The sequence below is a fragment of the Neurospora tetraspora genome (genome assembly GCF_033439725.1).
Source record: "Neurospora tetraspora strain CBS 560.94 chromosome Unknown B0H65scaffold_3, whole genome shotgun sequence".
NCBI lineage: Eukaryota > Fungi > Ascomycota > Sordariomycetes > Sordariales > Sordariaceae > Neurospora > Neurospora tetraspora.
In genome coordinates this window covers 2,796,392-2,815,138 of record NW_026944385.1, presented here as the reverse complement: position 1 = coordinate 2,815,138, position 18,747 = coordinate 2,796,392, and the positions used below count along the sequence as shown (strand labels likewise).

Here is an 18,747-nt window from a genome sequence, read left to right as displayed (position 1 = left end):
AATTAAAATTACAATACTAGTATATTACTATATATATTAGAAAGTTGCTAACTCTTTTAATATTAAAACTTTGCCCTAAGAGTACTTATATAATTATAAAATTAAATTTATTCCGGGAACAAAGCTTCTTAACGCTAAATTAGGACCCTTTTCGCTAATAGAATTTAATATTATTAAGAAATGGTTGGACGACAATTTTAAGAGCGGAGTTATCCGAGTATTATAGTCCGAATATACGTTACTAGTTTTATTAATTGAGAAACTGGGCGGTAATATACGTATTTACGTAGATTATAGAGGAATTAATAATGCTATACTAAAAACGAAATATTTATTACCGCCAATTAAAGAGATTGTCGATATTATTTATAAAGTAAAGATTTTTATTAAATTCGATATTATCGCCGCCTTCAATAGGATTCGAGTAAAAAGAGGCTATAAGTATTTAATAATTTTTATTACTAAATTTAGCCTTTACGAATCCTTAGTATATCTATTCGGACTATAAGGAGTATTTATAATATTTTAGAACTTTATTAACGATATCCTATACGATACGTTGGATAAATATACGATAGCTTATTTCGATAACATTTTAGTTTATTTAGAAGTAGAAGAGGAATATATTAAATACGTTATAGAAATTCTTAAACGTTTAGAAGTAGCCGGTTTATAAATTAATATTAAGAAATACAAATTCTATATAATTAAAACAAAATATTTGGGCTAATTTATTATACCGGGAGGTATTAAGATAAATTTAGAGAAGATTAAAGTAATTATAATATAGGACGCCCCGGAATTAAAGAAATTATTACAATCCTTATTAGGGTTTGCGAATTTTTATAGAAGGTTTATTAAAGATTTTTCGGGTATAGCTAAACTACTTTATAAATTAATTAAGAAGGAGGTAGCGTAGTATTGGAATATTAAATATTAGAAAGTATTTGAATAATTGGAATACGTTTTTATAATAGCGCTGGTTTTTAAAATCTTCGATTAGGATAGGAAGATAGTCGTAGAAATAAATATATTTAAATGGGTATCCGGAGGGATATTATTTTAATAGGGAGACGACGGTATTTTCTACTCCGTTACGTACTTTTTATTAAAGTATTCTACCTAGGAATATAATTACGATATATATAATAAGGAGTTCTTAATTATTATAAAAGTATTAGAGGAATAGAAATTAGAGTTGGAAAGTATCTAAGACGAATTTGAGATTATTATTAATTATAAGAATTTTAAAACGTTTAGAATAATAAAATAATTAATACTTCGCTATATACGCTGGTTAGAATTCTTAAGTCGATTCAATTTTAGTATTATATACCGCTAAGGGGTAGCTAATATCCGGCTAGATACGTTAAATAGAAAATTAGAAGACTGCCTATAGGGTGAAGAAGACGATAGATTCCGAGTACGGAAACGCTTACTAATTAACTCCGAACGTTTTAGCGCTAATTTCGAAAGCGAGGAGGAGGAGGAAGAATTTTGTAAAATATAATTAGTAGGGTTCGAAGATAAGGATAAAGAATTTTATCGAATATAATTCGCTATATTAAATTAGTATAAATTGGTTGCAATTAAAGCTATATATAAATTGATTAACGAAAATTATTTGAAGTCGAATTTGATATAGGAAATGGTTGTTAATTTGGAAGACGGGAATAGAAGGAAATAGATATTAAAAATTAAATAGAAGTTTAAATTCGCTTTTACGGAGTGTAGGGTATAATGAAGCCGGGTGTATTAAAATAGTAAAATTATTATTGACCCGGACAATATTAGTACTTAGCCATTATTTATTTATAGATAATATATAGTTAAATTAGGAGGTTATTCGGGCCGTAAGAAAATATACGCCTAGTTTGATATAGACTATTATTAATTAGGTATATATTAGTCGGTAAGGGAGTTTTATAAAATTTATTTGGTTTGTGCAAAGACTAAATTTATACGGTATTTATCCGCGGGTTATTTAAAATTATTTTTAGTACTTTTTATACTATAAAAGGAAGTCTTAGTAGATTATATTATACTAATAATTCTATACGAGAGAAATGGGAAGATATATAGATATATAGTAGTAGTAGTCAATTGGTTAACCAAAATAAGGTATTATATACCTATAGAGACATTGGAAATGTAAGAATTGGTAGATCGATTTATCGAAAAGGTTTATAATATTTACGGCTTCCTAGATAATATTATATTAAATAGAAGCTCCTAATTTATTTTAGTATTTTAGAGAATTCTTTGCGAGAGGTTGGGTATTGTAGTAAAATTATTATCCGTTTTCTATTCCTAAATTAACGGATAGACCGAAAGAATTAATATAGAGATAGAATAATATTTTAAGCTATATATTAATTGGGTTTAAAATGATTGGGCGGATTGGTTTCCTCTAGCTAAATTTGTATATAATAATATAGTATTAGGAATAACGGGGGTTATACCCTTCTATACTAATTATAGTTATTACCTTTATATAGGAGTTGAGCCGATAAAACCGTACCCTCCAAATATTTCTAACGCATAAAAGAGGGAATTCTTTAGAAGAATAGAGGTCGCTAATTAATTTTAAGCTATTTTGGAAGGAGTAATTACCCTTTCTAAATAAGTATAGAGCCGCTACAAGGATAATACGAATATTAAACGGTCCGATGCCCCGAAATACCGAGTCGGCGATAGAGTCCTATTTAATATTAAGAATTTAATTACTGGTAAACCCTAAGCTAAATTTGTTTTTAGATAGGAAAGTTTATTTGTTATTATTTAAGCGGATTTATATTATATTAAATTACGTTTGCCAACTAACATGAAGGTCAACCTGGTATTTTATATATTTATAATTAGATTTTGGGATGCGGCGGGGCTTCTTAAATAAAAGGAAATCGATAAGGATATTAGAGTAAATTATAATTGAATTATAATAAAAATAGACGATTACAATAATGACACGTAGGAATGGGAGTTCGAGCGTATCGTTGGCTATAGTAAAACGGATAACAGTAGATAGATATATTATATTAAATAGAAGGATATCGACGAACTTTTATAATAATTAATAAAGGACTTTAAAGGTTACAATAATACTATTTAGGATTTTTATAATACTAACCCGGATATACTACCTCTCCCAATATAGGTAAAGAAGCAGTCAATTACGAAATTACTAGAATTATTATTACCGATTACGGAATTAATTACGGAATTAACTAAGGAATTATTATTACTTCTTTATAGGAATATTAGAATTATAAAGAAAAAGGATAAAGATTAAAAAAAAGATAAAAAAGAATTTAGGACTTATAGCGCGAACCCTACCCTAAATTTGTAGAGAAAAAATTTTTTTAAACCTACTTTAAGGGATAGTCCGAAATTTTCTTATATTTTAATTTCTTTACTTTACTATACTATAGGACATTTGTAAATAGGTCTCCCTAGATCGATCTCCCTAGTTCGGATAAAATTATATAATGGTTGTGAGACGTTAGTGTAAATAAATAGAGCGTTTTAATAATTATATTATAAAAAAGAGAAAGAAAGAGGTATAAACACGATTCGAATATATAGTCTCTATATTATTTATACTAGTAGCGGCGCTTTGAGCGTCCTTGTACGCCGCTATATTATAGGGCCTTTATAGTACCCCCTTACGGGGGTTGGTAATAGGAGAGACGAATTATCGGGTCTATATAGACGATTTTAAGTAGTTTGGGTACATTCCCGAAGTATAGAAGGATTATTAGGTGTAATGAGAGATATTTCGAGGGAAGGGTTATATTTAGTAATATTTTGGCTAGTATTTTGCCCCTGGATAAGAATTTAAGCGCTAAGTAGCTTCCTGTCTTAGTATGTACGTTAAGGGTTTTTGTCGATATTTAGTTAGGCGTACCTATAGAGGGATTTATTTGGTAGGAATAAGGATAATTTAATGTAAATAGCGATTTTCGAAGCGGGAGCTTCTTTGGTAGAGGGTAGTATTATAGGGCAAACCCCTATATTAGTTGCTATAGCACTACATTGTACTATACTATATTATATTGGGCTATTGGCTTGTGTAGCTTTGGTAGAAGTTATATACTAGGTGGGTTAGAGACCTATATTGCTACTATGCCCTACTTTAGCCCTGGCTATGTATATTTAGATAGCTTCCTCCGTGCAATAACGTATATCATATCTCATACCTAACGGCGTCCCCCGTAATACTAATAATTCATTTAAGAAAGTTAAATCCTATCATAGCTTGGTCCGTGCTCACGCTAAAGCTCCTCCTAATTGGCTGCATCCCTCCGTATAATGCCATTGGCTGCATTAATATATTTAGGGCTCTACTACTCGTGCACTTATCCTTTTATTAGTCGTACACTAATCCCCCCATGGGGTTAAGGTTCTCTATGGTCAGATTTTGGGTTATTAATTTAGTAATACCGCCCATGGTGTTGATAGTCGTAAAACTAAGGCTCGTGCCCGCCTGCCGCCCAGACCCAGCCGCCCAGACCCAGTTATACGTGTCAGGTATGTGAACTTGGCGATTTTGAACTTCTACCCTTTTAAACGCAATCAATCGCTAACAAGATTAATCGAACCAAAAAGACCGCGCGCAGAATCAACACCATAGCGCATTGCCTATAAATACTATTCACGATAGTCTGCGATTAATATACATTAAAAATGTATAGAGATTTGTATAGAGTGCAATATTTTGAATAATCCTATAATCTTTATTAACTGGCGATGATGATATCGGTAATGTATTAAGAAAGGGGGAGGCACATGCAACTGGTCTAAGCGGCTGGTCCGGGCGGCTGGTCTAGGCGGCTGGCGGGCACGAGCCTTAGTTCTACGACTATCAACACCATGGGCGGTATCACCAAAAACACACCCTGATATTTACACACACAGAACCCTAACCCCTGGGGGTATTAGTGCACGACTAACACAACAACTAGTGCACGAGTAGTAGAGCCCTATATTTAACCATACCCTCTTCGAAGTTGCATTTCTTACTCTTTCTTCCTTTTTCTTCCTTATCTTTAATTATTTATCGATAACGTCAAATTATTCGTATACACTCCCGCTTCGAAATCTATGTACGTAACACCTAACTAAAGATCCTTCTTTCATCTGAAGATTAGATTGATGCTACGGCCTTTCGTCCGATTTTTTCATTTGAAAAGTCCTAATTCAATTCAAACCTTTTTTTAAGCGCTTTGGGAACCCGGATTTTTATTTAATCGTTTTTTACACCGACGGGCAGAGTTAAATTCGTAGTCCGGATAATAGGGCTTGAACCCTAATTGGAAGGAGCGACTAGTTTACGATTAAATCTATAGAGCACTACCGATTACTATAACGTCAAACGACGGAAGCAATCTCATCTCGGCATTAAGAAACCCAATTCCGCTCCGCTACCGTAGGCTCGGGTCCGATAGAGCCTCAACTCAATTCTACTCCGAACCGCCGGCCCGGATCCGAATTCAATTCGAGCCGCATTCAATTTCTTAGTTCGAGCCGCATTCAATCTCTTAGATCTGTATATACATATATAACTTTTCCAAGTTTCCCCTCTTCATGTAGAAGTTCAACACTTTCTTTCCCCTCTTTTTATCTCTTTAAACCTCGATTTAATTCGTTCCTATTAACTCCGTTCTCTCCCTTTCATTCTCGCAAACTTTATCCAACCTCTTTTACTATAGCTAATAATCCTATAACGGTTCTGTATAACTAAATTTCTATATTTTAAACGGCTATAAATTCTTTATAAACCTTTCAAAATTCTTTATAAACTTCCTATAACACTTTATAAAACGAGTATCACAACCTTAAAGGCTAGGTGGTTATTTTAGTAATTTAAGGAAGCTAAGCTTCTTTATCTTCTAAATCGAAGGCCTCGCTTCCAGATCTTGAGAAATTTGTAGGAGCACCCTTTTCCTTTAAGATTTAGCTTCCCGCAATCGAGGCTAAGCTACGTATTAATAAGGCCGCGATTAGTAACGTTGAAGTTCGGTTTTATTACGTTTATTCTCGTTTCGATAGAAAGGTCCAGGCCTTAGTAATGCTATAGTTAGCTATAGTTGCGGAAGTAGCGAATTAGGACCCCCAAAATCTTCTCGACTAATTTATTCGCGTCTTTAATAATCCGAATAAAGTCTAGGAAGCCGAAGATACCTTACATAAAATTACCCAAGGAAACAATATCTTTTCTATTTTCTTAGCTAAATTCAAAAGGTTGCGTTATAAGGTAAAAGTAAATACTTGGCCAAAATTAATAAAGATCTTACTACTTCAACGAGCTCTCAATAACTAAATTCGTACGAGAGCGCAATTAATTCAACCTATCCCGAAGACGTACGACGAGTATTTGTAGAAGCTTAAAGAGGCTACCGGATACTAGAGAAAGGATAAGTATAGTTTTCCATTATTATTATCCAAAAGCAAAGACAAGGATGAGATGGATATTAATATCATTACTAAGGCCTCGGGTTCACGTACTTACCTCAATACCATTTCGGCATTGGACGATGACGACGACGGCAACGATTCGGATGAGAGCTATGATTCTAGAGCCTCTCATTCGTTAGAAGACTTTGAGAAGACATTGGAGCGCCGACACTATGGTGATGGGTTAGGGCATTGAAGATAAGATGGAAAATGACGTCCCGGATAAGGTTTTTAGAGATTGAGGCTCAAGAAGGAGAACCTTGATAAACAATTTTCCCATAGATAAATAGATGGATAACAAATATGGTCGACTCTGGGGCTGAGTCTTTTTCCGCGGGCGGGGTAATGTCATGGCTTGGTCCATGCTCACGCCAAGGCTCCTCCTAATTGGCTGCATGCCTCCGTGTAATGCCATTGGCTGCATTGATGTATTTAACCATGCCCTCTTCGAGGTTGCATTTCTTACTCTTTCTTCCTTTTTCTTCCTTATCTTTAGTTATTTATCGATAACGTCAGATTATTTGTTGGAAGTCCGTGCCCTGGGCCGCCCATTCACCGGCTTTGCCCATTCACTGGGCCGTTCCATTACCGGCACTCCCTTCCAGGTATTTAGGCTGCCCTGGTTTCCGTTTCTCCTCTTCCGTTAGACAACTACAATCAAGCCCTTTTCGTTGTCGCCTTCCAGCCTCCATCATATGTACTATACCCTTTAAATATTTAAACCGGTAGAGGAAGAGGGAATCGAAGTATTTATAATTACCTCTATTATAACTACCGACGGATTCGTAAAAGAATCCGTCCTAATTATAATATTAAATAAGGAGGGTATAGAATTAAATCTAGTAGAATCAGAGGGATACGAATTAATAAATACGTTTAAAAAAATTAATTGCAAAGACGAATCCTTAGAAAAATATTACGTTCGCGCTTATAGGTCGGACCCTAATTTAATTATATTAATCAATAAATTCCTAATATATTAAGATTATTTAATCATTCCCGAATTAGATAACCTACGTACCCGTATTACTATCGACGAAATTTATTGATACCGGAAAGGTATCGTGCTGTCACATGTCAGATCAGCTGACCTGTGCACGTGCCCTGCGAGGCCTTGGCGCCGCCCTGACGACTGCACTGGCGGTTCAATTGATTGAACCGCGGCTGCAGGTTACACACCCCACTTATATAGGTCTATAAATTAGATAAGACTCGCGTACACTCTATTTGGTCATCGACCGCACGCGAGCTTCTTGCTCTTAGTTCTTCTTTCGGATTATCAATTTATATACATTCAAACAAACACACATACTGTGCTTTTCACAATACCCTCTCAACGGTATTATTTATTTAACGCTAATTACGGCCTATTTAAAAAGGAATAAAATCCGAGCGATTCTTAAGATGCAATATTAGTAGCTACGTATAGTTGGAAATATCGACCGTTTTATAAAAAATTTTATACTCCATATACAAAGTTAACAAAGTCCTAAAGGATAAAATATTAAATTTACTATACCCAATTCCCCTGTTAGCCCGGAAGTAGATATTTATTATTATAAATTTTAAGAAGATATTAAAGGATAAATACGGTTTCGATAATACGTTAATAATAATCGACCGCTTATCGACGTCCTCTTGAATTACCCCCTATATAGAAAATACCACGGTTCGCAATACTATTCGAATATATTACGAGGGACCTTACTATATTTATAGTATATTAGAGGAAGTAATTTCCGAGGGAGGTCCGTAATTTACGTCCGAGTTTACGGACGAGATTTTAAATTTAACGAAAATAAGGTGAAAGCTGGCTATTGCGGAATATAGTTAGATAGCTGGCCAAGCGGATGTTACAAATACCTATATCGACTAACGCCTCCGACCCTTTATTAATTATTATTAAGACGACTAATTTAAAACTATCCTAGTTTTGGACGCGGTATAAAATAGCCTTCCCCAAGATAGCGTAGGCCTATCTCCCTACGAAATTATGTTTGGATACCCGATAAGAATACTTTTCGACTAGGATGCCTGCATTTAGGACCCTAATATACTATAGGCGGAGTAAGTAACCTAGGAATAGGCGTAAAATTAAGCCTAATGAATTTAAGGGTATATTAAGTACGTTAAGGAAACGATATTAAAGGTATAGGAATAATAAGCGGCGTAAATTAATAAGAAGCGGAGGGAACCCAATTTCGAACCGGGAAATAAAGTTATTATTAATAAAAGGCTTTAATCTACAATAATTTAACTTAATAATAAATTCGATTTCCCTAATATTTATAATTATTATAAGATTATTAAGAAAGTAGGGCACTCTTACCGTTTAGAGTTATTATAAAGTTAGAAGGGTATTAACGTTTTCTATACGGACCGTTTATAGAAGTACAATAATAACCTACTCCCGGGATAAATATTCGAATACCCCATCCCAGTTAATACGGACGAAAACGGAAACCCCGAATAGGAAATCGATAAAATTATAATATTTAAGGTAGCTAATAAAAAGCTCTTCTATTATACGGATTAGAGAAGTTAGCACCCCGATTTAAAATAATATTCTACCTTTAATTTTAAATATATACCGAAGGCACTTTAGGACTTTTACGAAACTAACCTAGATGCCCCGGGCCCGCCTAAACGATTAATAAATTAGCTTAACGAAGATACGGAGGAATACGACGACGATAAATATCCCGAAGCAGAAGGATTAAAGCGTTTACGGCGTATTATAAGGAAGAAATAAATATAATTTATAATATTCTATATAATTATTTAGTAAATTCGTAGACGAGTCTTTTGTGTAGGGGGGGGTAATGTGACGGCGCTGGTAGACTAGGTCTGGGTACTATATACGAGGTAGTTTATAAAGCTATTGGAATGAAATATATGGAGGTTCTAGGCATAGAATAGATTAGAAAATGCGAATCATTCTATTGGTTATACTAAGGCTAATTATAGGGGGGACCCTGGTACGTGTAGAGGTTTGTCTTGTCGTGTAGGTCCATACCCTCACACCCTTCCTATATTTCTAGCCCTCCACATTTCTTTTCCCTTTCTAGTCTTCTCTCCATAGCACACACATCTACACATTCATTTTACCCTCTAATCCAAGAAGGTATAAGCCCTCTAATTACAATATCGTAATCGCTTTAATTACTTTGTACGCCCCATTAATTAAATCGCCGTTGTACTATAATTTGTATATACGCTACACTACGAAACCCCGCCCGTTAATAAAAAATCTTCTATCGACCTTAACGTATAATAAAATTACGACCTACTACGAGGAATAAAAATTCTCAGTAATTTAGTAACCTTCTATTTATTAACTACGACCTCGACTTCGAACCTAAAGACTACGACTCCGCCTATTAATTTAGTGAATTTTCCCGTTAATTTTAGCTATTAGTACAATATTATAGAGTATAATACGACTGCGAATTTAATTCCCCTTAAGGGTAAATTTAACTTTAACGCTTGGGTTCGCGCATTGCGCGTTCAATTCGCCTCTTTCGGCCTAAAACCTTATATCGCAATTTCGATTCCTATTCCCAAGGTAAAGAATACAATTATGGAGGAGGATATAAAGGCGTTAGCCAAGTAGTATATAGATCGTACTAAAGTTAAAGGTATTATCCACTCGACTATTAATAACGAAGCTATCTAGTCTATCCTATTAATTAAGGGACTTGCTCGGCGGGCAGTGTCCATTTTCTCCGCGGGCAATATCACTGCCCGTATAGCAAACCCTACCCTAATATCCCTCCGCAGGCAGTATCACAATAATTTCTAACCTTATTATATTCCGTGTAATTTTCAATATTCTAGTAATATTTTGTAATATTTTCTTGGTGTTGAGGTCGCCCAGGCATATATATATAAATAGAGAAAAGTAATTAGAAGATACAAATCCAAGTAGTAATATTAGTTAATTTATTTACTTAAGTACCCTCCCTCTCGCCTAATCTCCTAGCTTTTTTCTTAAAGGTATTATAGTCCTCCCGCTTCTAATTACTATTTAAAATAGTAATAAACGTATTGTAATACGTTTTTTACGGGCAAATTATTCGTTAAAATTCGAAAGAGTAAGGGGATCGCTTGAAGGAACTACAGCAAGAGTTTAAACTCTAAAAGTAAAAAGCGAATTATTTGAAGCAAATTGAAAGGATTTAACGAGGAGGGTAACCCTAATTCTTATACCTGAATGGCAGAATTTAAAGACCGCTTACTAAATAGCACTACCTTAATATAACACTGCCCGCGGAGGAATATTAGGGTAGGGTTTACTATACGGGCAGTATACACTGCCCGCGGAGAAAAGTGACACTGCCCGCCGAGCAAGTCCCTTAATTAACAGTTGGGATAAGGATAACGATGACCCGAAGTATTTATATAATTTTATTCACAATAGTATCTCTAGCATTACTAACGAGGCTAAAAGCAACGTCTTCGACGAATATTAAACTTTTAAATACTCTTTATTTACTTCTTTCGAATTATTCCTCATACGCTATTAAGCCCTTCGCAAACGCATTAAGGATATTAATTACAAAATCAACGACATTGTCGAATTAACGAATCTTTTCGATATTATTAAATACTTTTATCCTATTAATACTAAATTTTAGGCCGCTAATTTAAATAAAGGTCTCCTAACTATTAAAATTTTCCTAAGTTTGCTATCGATTTTAATTAATATTAAGAAGTGTCTTAGTAATATAGTTGTTATTAAAATTGAAATTAAGACTACGAATAATGGAAGTAAGGGTATCGATTGGAACCGTACTATTTACGAAAAATGTAATAAGAAGATTGTTAAGGGTTGGAAATACTTCCCTTGTAGTTATTACCGTACTTTGGAGTATTTCAATTATTAGTAGTGCGACCTTAATAAGGCCCCGGATAGATAGAGGAATAAGAAGAAGGCTATTGAAGAGAAAAATAAGGTTATAGGAGGAATAATTGCTGCGGTTGTTGGCAATGCTTCTAATATTTGTAATTTAGCTACCTCGGCTATTAATTTAAATTTATTATTTAAATTGGGCGGTTTATCCTTCGACGACGATTTTTTAGAGGATTTTTACTAGAGCTCCTAATAGATTTGGAACCGTTTACTTCTAAATATATATAGAGTAGTAATAGCGTTTAATTTAATTTCGTTAAAGTCTAATAAGCTCCCGAGGCAATTTTATTATATAGAAATATTGTGAATAGGCTGAACGACAACGAACGAATCAATGATGATGGTGATGTATTGAGTAGAGTAGAGGTCAGACTATGTGTAAAGTCTGGAGGTCTAAAAGTAGGGGAAGGGAGGTCCCTGTGCGGTGGGGCCATGGCCAGTGAAGGGAGAAGGGAGCCATGGCTGGCCGCACGTGACACGGGACACCTCCAACACACCCCCGTAGACCGAAAGACTCTCTAATAGAGTCGAGATACTATTTACATGGTGTTTGTTTACATGATGATGGTTCCTTTGGTGTTTAAGTCCAGGGAACCTTCTGCTGGACAAGGCCAATCAACTTCACGAACTTTGCGTGCTTATCCGCCTTCAATGCCTTCGTCAATCCGTCTGCTGGCATATCCTCCCCGGCCAAATGGATCACGTTGATTGCCTTCATTTCCGCCTGCTGAATCAACCACTTGTATCGTATATCGATGTAGCGGTTACGAGCCGGCACGTTTACGTTGAACACCCGGTTCCTGGCATTCTCGCTGTCTGTGTAAAGGATCTGGTTGGTGTTGACTCCAAGACCCAGGTCTTTCAACATGCTTCCAATCCATTCCAGTGACTTCGCTGTAGGAACCAGATTCACGAACTCTGCCTCTGTCGTACTGGTTGTGACAAGGCTCTGCTTCTTAGATTTCCAGTGGATGGGACCGCAAGTAAGGAACACGACGTGCCCAGCTGTACTCTTCCTGTCTGGAATGTTGTCTGCAAAAGAGGCATCTGCATATGCCCTGAATTGCAGATCGAGGCGGCCATCAGTCGGTGAGAAGCGTCCTCCCAGAACAATACCCAGATCTGAATGGCCAGTCAGGTAGCGATAAAGGTGCTTCATCACGGTAATGCGACGATCGGTTGGCTTCGCATTACCCTCGCACAGCTTGCTGACGGTGAACGTGATGTCCGGTCGGGTACCAGTGGACAGGTAGTTCAACGAGCCTGTGCTCTTGATGTAGGCTTTCTGCTGACCAGAAACTTTCTCACCCCCGTGGATCTTGAAGTCCGGAGGCCAGGGTGTTTTTGTCGGGTGAAGGTCTTGGCCATTGGCGAGACCTTTGGTGAACTTCTCGATGATTGTCTTGGTGTACCGCTCCTGGGAAATAAAGACGGTGCGCTCAGTTCGATTTCTGACGATGTCAAAGCCCAAAAAGGTCCTTACTGGGCCCAGATGTTTGAGTTTGAACTTCTTTTCCAGGGTTCCTTTGATGTGGGTGATAATCTTGAGGTTGGCTGCTGCCACGAGGAAGTCATCAACGTAAAGAACCATAATCGCACCCAGGGTATTGTTCACCAGGAGGCACAAATCTGCACCTATGGGTGTGAAGCCCAGTGCTTTCAGGACTGGCAGTAAGGTCTCAAACCAAAAGAGGGGGCTGCGTTTTAGTCCATACAGGGCTCGAACCAGCTGGCATACCCATGTGTGACGATCCTTCTTTTCAAGGCCAGTCGGTTGTTCAACGTAATACTTCTTGCCATCCTTGGGAACGAGGGCATTCAAGAAGGCGGTGTTGAAGTCGTATTGTTCGCACTCGAAATCGTTGATGGCCATGATGCAAAGGAAGAGTCTCACACTGACCGAGTTAGCGACGGCGGCATAGATATCCTGTAGATCCCATTTATCGTGTTCAAAGTTGCCGCAGACTACCCATCTCGCTCGAGCCAAATACTCCTTCAAGTCGATATTGTACTTCTCATCATAAACCTATTTGCCAGGTAAAACGTGCATTTCTGGGGTTCGCTTCACCAAATAGTAGACTCCTGCATCCTCCAGAGCCTTGACTTGCTTCTCCATCGCTGGCAACCAGTATGATCTGTAGTTGGCCAGTTTGACAGCTTGGTTGTAGTTCTTGGGGATGATACGGTCTATCTTAGCGCAAGCAAGGTCATGAAGCACCTTCATGGCTGTCAGGCAGTATTCGGGGATGCGAGTCACACGGCTAGCTTCCGCGATGCCATGGAAGAAGGTGGGGAGTTCCGGGTTGGGATCAACAACGTTGTTGTTACCGTCAACGGCTCGCTGAACGTCGTACTTGAAACCGGGTGGCTTGGCCACTGAGCGACGAGGTCTGCCTTCGCTTACCTCTGGAGGTACTGCCGGAGCGGGTTCCTCAGAGGGTTGGCTTCCTTGTGCCTGCTCTGGCTCAGCTGGTTCATTTGCCGTGGTCTCTGGTTGTTGAGATTGTTCCATTGAAAGCGGGTCTGGAGACTCTGACAGCGGCCTTTGAGCTCGTTGTCTTTGAGCTGGTGTGGGGGAATCGAGCTGGAGTCTGGCGATCTCGAGGAACAAGTCGGGTTGTTTAGTCTTGACGGGGACAACGGTCTGGGGAGCAGGGGCTTCTTGATCTTGAGGGGGAGGGGTGGAATGAGACGTGTCTGCGGCACCAGCGTGCTCATCAGGAGCAGTGTCTCCTTCATCTGCAGTCTCAAACCCATCAAATGATTCATCAAACGCTCCTGGTATGGGATCCTCCTCGGCCAGGTTGTCGAGGTCAACAAAGTCCTCCTCTTGCTCTATAGATCGCATTGGTTCGTTGGAGGAGTCGGGAAGGGGTTCTGGAGACGACGGTCCCGGTTCTGGAGATCTCGTGGCTTCTGGAGTAAGGTATTGAGTCGGCGGGAGCTCGAGGACCATGTCCTTCTTCTCTGTAGTGGGGTTGAACTTGTCAGTGACCTGTTTAGATGGGGTTGGGGAATCTACCGGCGCGCGGGTTCCAGTAACGTTGATCCAGTACTGGATTCCACTGTCAGTGACATCTTTGATCTCCTGAACAGTTTGATCACTAAAGACAACGGCATGCTGTAGAGCTTCCTCCTCTGGGGATTCTGGTTGATCTGTCTCGACGAACTTCACGGCACTGGCTCGAATAATCTGGCCGGTTTCAGGGTCCCAGATCCAGTAGATACGGCCATGGGCATCGTCGTATCCGATCAGACGACCAGGGCGGCTTCGTTCCTCGAACTTATCGCCTTTGGTACGTTTCTGGGGTTTGATGTAATAGTACGCGGTGCAGAAGTAAGTGCGCAGGTGCTTGATCCATGGCTTAATCTCGTCCTTGGGGTAACCAGGAATGGCTCTGCAGAGTAGCTCATGTGGGCTTTTGCCTTCTGGATTTGCCTTTGAGGGCATCAGATTCATCACGGTAACAACGCTTTGAACAACGAAGGACCAGAGATGGGGTGGGATGTTGAGGTCGATCATGAGGGCTCTGGAGCGCTCCATAATGATCGCTCCAGCTCTTTCTGATTTACCGTTCATCCATGGGGTATGAGCAGTCGTCTTGTAGATCTGAACGCCCTCCTCGTTGGCCCATTTGTGTAGTTGACTGTTCTGAAACTCCTTGGTTGGAAGCCCCCATTCTGGGCCGCCGTCGAGTCCAACGACTTTGACTTTAAGACCTGTCTGGAGCTCAATCCATTTCTTGAACTGCTTCAGTTTGGTAAATGCCTCGCCCTTGGTTGTACAGAAGTCAACCCAGTGATGACCAGAGGCTTCACAAATGAAGTGGACACAGTATCGTTGTCCTAGATGGTTCGGGTGGTTGTGCTGAATGACGTCTCCACGGATAAACTGCACCGGAGTAATCGTTGTAACAGTATGAGCATGCTTGGGTATAGTATCAGTAGCCTTTGCACGCATACAACCATCACAGAAGTGATCATGGGTGTTGCTGAGGGTAATGCCAGCCTCTTGGCACGCCTTCATAACCTGCTCTCTTCCTGCGTGCATCATCCTCTTGTGCATAGTTGAATAGTTGATAGAAGCGAGCATGACGTTCTTAGTCTCGATTCTAGACTGGTCGAAGTTGAAGGGTTGAATTACTGGAAGAACTACCAGCTCGTTGATGTAATCACATTGAATAGTGCACTTCTGGTTCTGGAGGTTAATCTGGTTGGTCTTCATGTCCCAAATCAAGCCGCTTTCAAGCAGTGCCTTGGTTGACAGTAAGTTGGCTGGCGTCGAAGGAGAGTAGATGACGTCTTTGATACGGACTCGAACGTTGACATTCTTGTTAGTTGGCATTGTTAACTCGACTGTGCCAATATGGAATGATAAGGTAACCGTGCCATCACCGATGGTGTGCTTGGCTGGTTCTGGTAAAGGTTGAAGGTCTGTAAACCATTTAACATGGTTGAAGATATTAGAGCCGCAACCAGAATCGTAGACTACCAAGTCTTTCATAGGTTGTTGTGTTGCCTCAGGAGCCTGTTGGACTTCAGCGATATCGCACGTTGAATGCTGTAGTTGAAATGATGTAGAATCAACATGATTTGATTTCGCTACGGACTCTAATGCAAATCCTTCTTGAAGTGGGCAAAAGTATGGCCTCCAAAGCCAAAGTTGCCAAAGAGTAGAGCTGAGCCAGTGGCACCAGGAGCGGCCAGAGCGGTATTGGTAGTTCCAGTGGCCGCGGTTGTGCCAGTGTTGGAGTTAGCCTTCTTCTCAGTAGCCTCCTTCTTCTTGCTCCAGTTGGCGGGAGCCTTGTCGGGATCACACCACCAACAGTCAGCCGTACGAGGGTTACGGTGGTGACCGCATGCGAAGTGCTTGAAATCGTTTCGCATAGACTGACCGCAGTCGGTGCAGGTGATCTGCTTGTGGCCCTTACGGTCCTTGTTGCTGTTATTGTTAGACGAAGAGGTCTTGTTGGTGTCCTTTTTATCGTCAGACTTGGTAGAAGACTTCTGGACTTGAACGGTTAGATTAGGCATGCGAGCCTCAGTGTTGCCAAGGGTAGACAGATGAGCAAGCAGCTGAAGGGTAGTGAGCTTGTCTTTGGCCATCTCCGCGGCCCAGAACTTAGCGTCAACAGTGTACTGGCGCTTGACCATGTTGTAGAGGTTGAGAACTTCAACCTTGTCATCAATCTTGAGGCCGCACTCGGCAACGCGCTTGCGCAGAAGGTCATAGTGAACAAGAAAGGAGGCCATGGAGTCAAAGTTGCCGCGACGGAGAGTGGTGTACTCCTCGAGGATGTCGGCACGAGCTTCGTTGGTAACCTTGCCAACGGTCTTGCGGATGAGATCGTAGAGATACTTGGGGTCGGTGCTGTCCTGGTCCCAGCCGTTGATACTGAGGGTAGTGGTGACCTTGTCATCTTTGAGGGTGGCTTGAATAATCTTCATAGCCTTGGCTCTGTTGATACGCCAGATCTTGTGTTCGTCTGGCTTGGTGGCCTTGTCCGGCTCAGCAACGTCGGTAGTGACATACTCGAGGATGTCGGCGCAGTTGAGCTCACAGCGCAACGCGCGATTCCAGTTGTCAACGTTGGACTCGCCCTTGAGGACGATGAGTGAAGAGATCTCTCCCATCGTGTAGTTGCTGGCTGTCATGGACAAATGAAGAGGTATAGACTGTTGGGGAACGGCTGATGTACCTGACGGGCCGTGAATGGTTCTCATGAGGTGTCAGTCGTACTGATTGACTTGACGACGATGACGAGAGGTGGGGGGGTTCGATCGCAGTCGTGTAGCGAGATTGCTGGTACTGCAGATGAGTTGGGGGGAAGCTTGTCGGTCGCGATGCAACGTTGAGCTTGTCTGGGTTGCCTTGTCGGTGGAGTCGACGTCGAGGACTGCGATGGGGGGATTCCTGATCGGTTGCGCGCAACGTCGAGGAAATGAGGGTATCGCTGATGCGATTAAGGATTGACGATGATTGCGTCAAGAGGGCTCATAACCTGTGAATAGGCTGAACGACAACGAACGAATCAATGATGATGGTGATGTATTGAGTAGAGTAGAGGTCAGACTATGTGTAAAGTCTGGAGGTCTAAAAGTAGGGCAAGGGAGGTCCCTGTGCGGTGGGGCCATAGCCAGTGAAGGGAGAAGGGAGCCATGGCTGGCCGCACGTGACACGGGATACCTCCAACAAATATAGTGATATTCGATAGCGGCTATATATTAAATATTTTTAACGACGTTAAATGGTTTATTGAATTATACACGTTATTAAAGTTTATAAATTCTTAAATTGGTAATAGCTAATCGTTGAAATTATATTATATTAGGGTAGTTAAATTAAAATTACTAATACTTTCCGGAGATTATATCGTCATTAAAATTGAAAATATAATATTCTCCCTATTAACGCCAATTAACCTTTTAACGATAACGGGTCTAATTGATAATTATATAGTTTGGAATATAGAAATAAATAGGCTCGCTTTTAATAAAGAAAGATACTAAGGATACCAAGTATAATACTATTGCGTGAATAACCTACCAATTTTGCTAATTTTACTACCGGAATTAATCGATTAAAAGTATTATCGTTAAGCGTTAGGTTTAGCCCTATTAGGTATAATGAATTACAATATTATATAATACCGTTTAATATATACGGGAAAAGAATAAATTTTGAAGATTTATAAGGATATTAGCATAAAACTAGCTAGTATTAGGAATTATAATAATTCTAATACTTATTTAAAGAGTAAATTAATAGATATCGTATATAAAGTTTCTAATCTAATTATAATATATCCTTTGGAGTTTATAAGGGTTAATATTTAGAATTATAATATTCCTAGCTATATAAGATATAAATATATGGTTTATTTTATTTGTATAGTTAACGGCTTTTATTGAATTAAAATAATTTAAGAAAAGAAGGATGGTTTAGTAGCTATTAAAGAATGGAAGAAGTACGTTGAATGCTAAATAAATTTAAAAGTGAAAGTCTTAGGCTTGGACGGTAGTATAAAGTTTAGTTTCGGTTCTAAAGATTTTTAAAATAATTCAATTATTATTTAGGGACGTTAGGAAGGAATCGAAATTATTAAAACCCTAGTATATACTCCCTAAATGAATAGGGTGTTAGAAAGAGTTAGAAGAGTAATAATAGAAAAAATAAAGGTAATAATTTTAGAGTATAATATTTTTATTGAATTTTAGATTTTAGTAGTTGATTCTGTAGTTAAAGTAATGAATTTACTTCTTATAAAATTTAATAATAAATATATTAGTCTGTATAAAATCCTTAGTGGGTAATTAGTATTTTAAACCCTAAGTTTAATATTAAATATTTACGAACGTATGATTATATAGCGTATTGTTAT

General features: G+C 38.9%; 3 protein-coding genes across 3 annotated transcripts; 1 reads left to right on the top strand and 2 right to left on the bottom strand.

Annotated features, from left to right (window-relative positions):
- Nucleotides 1–6,166: 6,166 nt before the first annotated feature.
- Nucleotides 6,167–6,319, top strand: B0H65DRAFT_423386 (uncharacterized protein; the record flags this gene model as incomplete). The annotated part of the gene is made up of 1 exon (XM_062824451.1): nt 6,167–6,319. A coding segment is annotated over one exon (153 nt), but the record flags the coding sequence as incomplete, so codon positions are not given.
- A 5,698-nt stretch (nt 6,320–12,017) lies between these two features.
- Nucleotides 12,018–12,236, bottom strand: B0H65DRAFT_406992 (uncharacterized protein; the record flags this gene model as incomplete). Its single annotated transcript, XM_062823812.1, has 1 exon — nt 12,018–12,236. A coding segment is annotated over one exon (219 nt), but the record flags the coding sequence as incomplete, so codon positions are not given.
- Nucleotides 12,237–15,976: 3,740 nt separating this feature from the next.
- B0H65DRAFT_507989 (uncharacterized protein) lies at nt 15,977–16,999 on the bottom strand (the record flags this gene model as incomplete). The annotated part of the gene is made up of 1 exon (XM_062828193.1): nt 15,977–16,999. The coding sequence occupies one exon, from the start codon at nt 16,997–16,999 to the stop codon at nt 15,977–15,979; it is 1,023 nt and encodes a 340-aa protein (XP_062683114.1).
- Nucleotides 17,000–18,747: the final 1,748 nt, after the last annotated feature.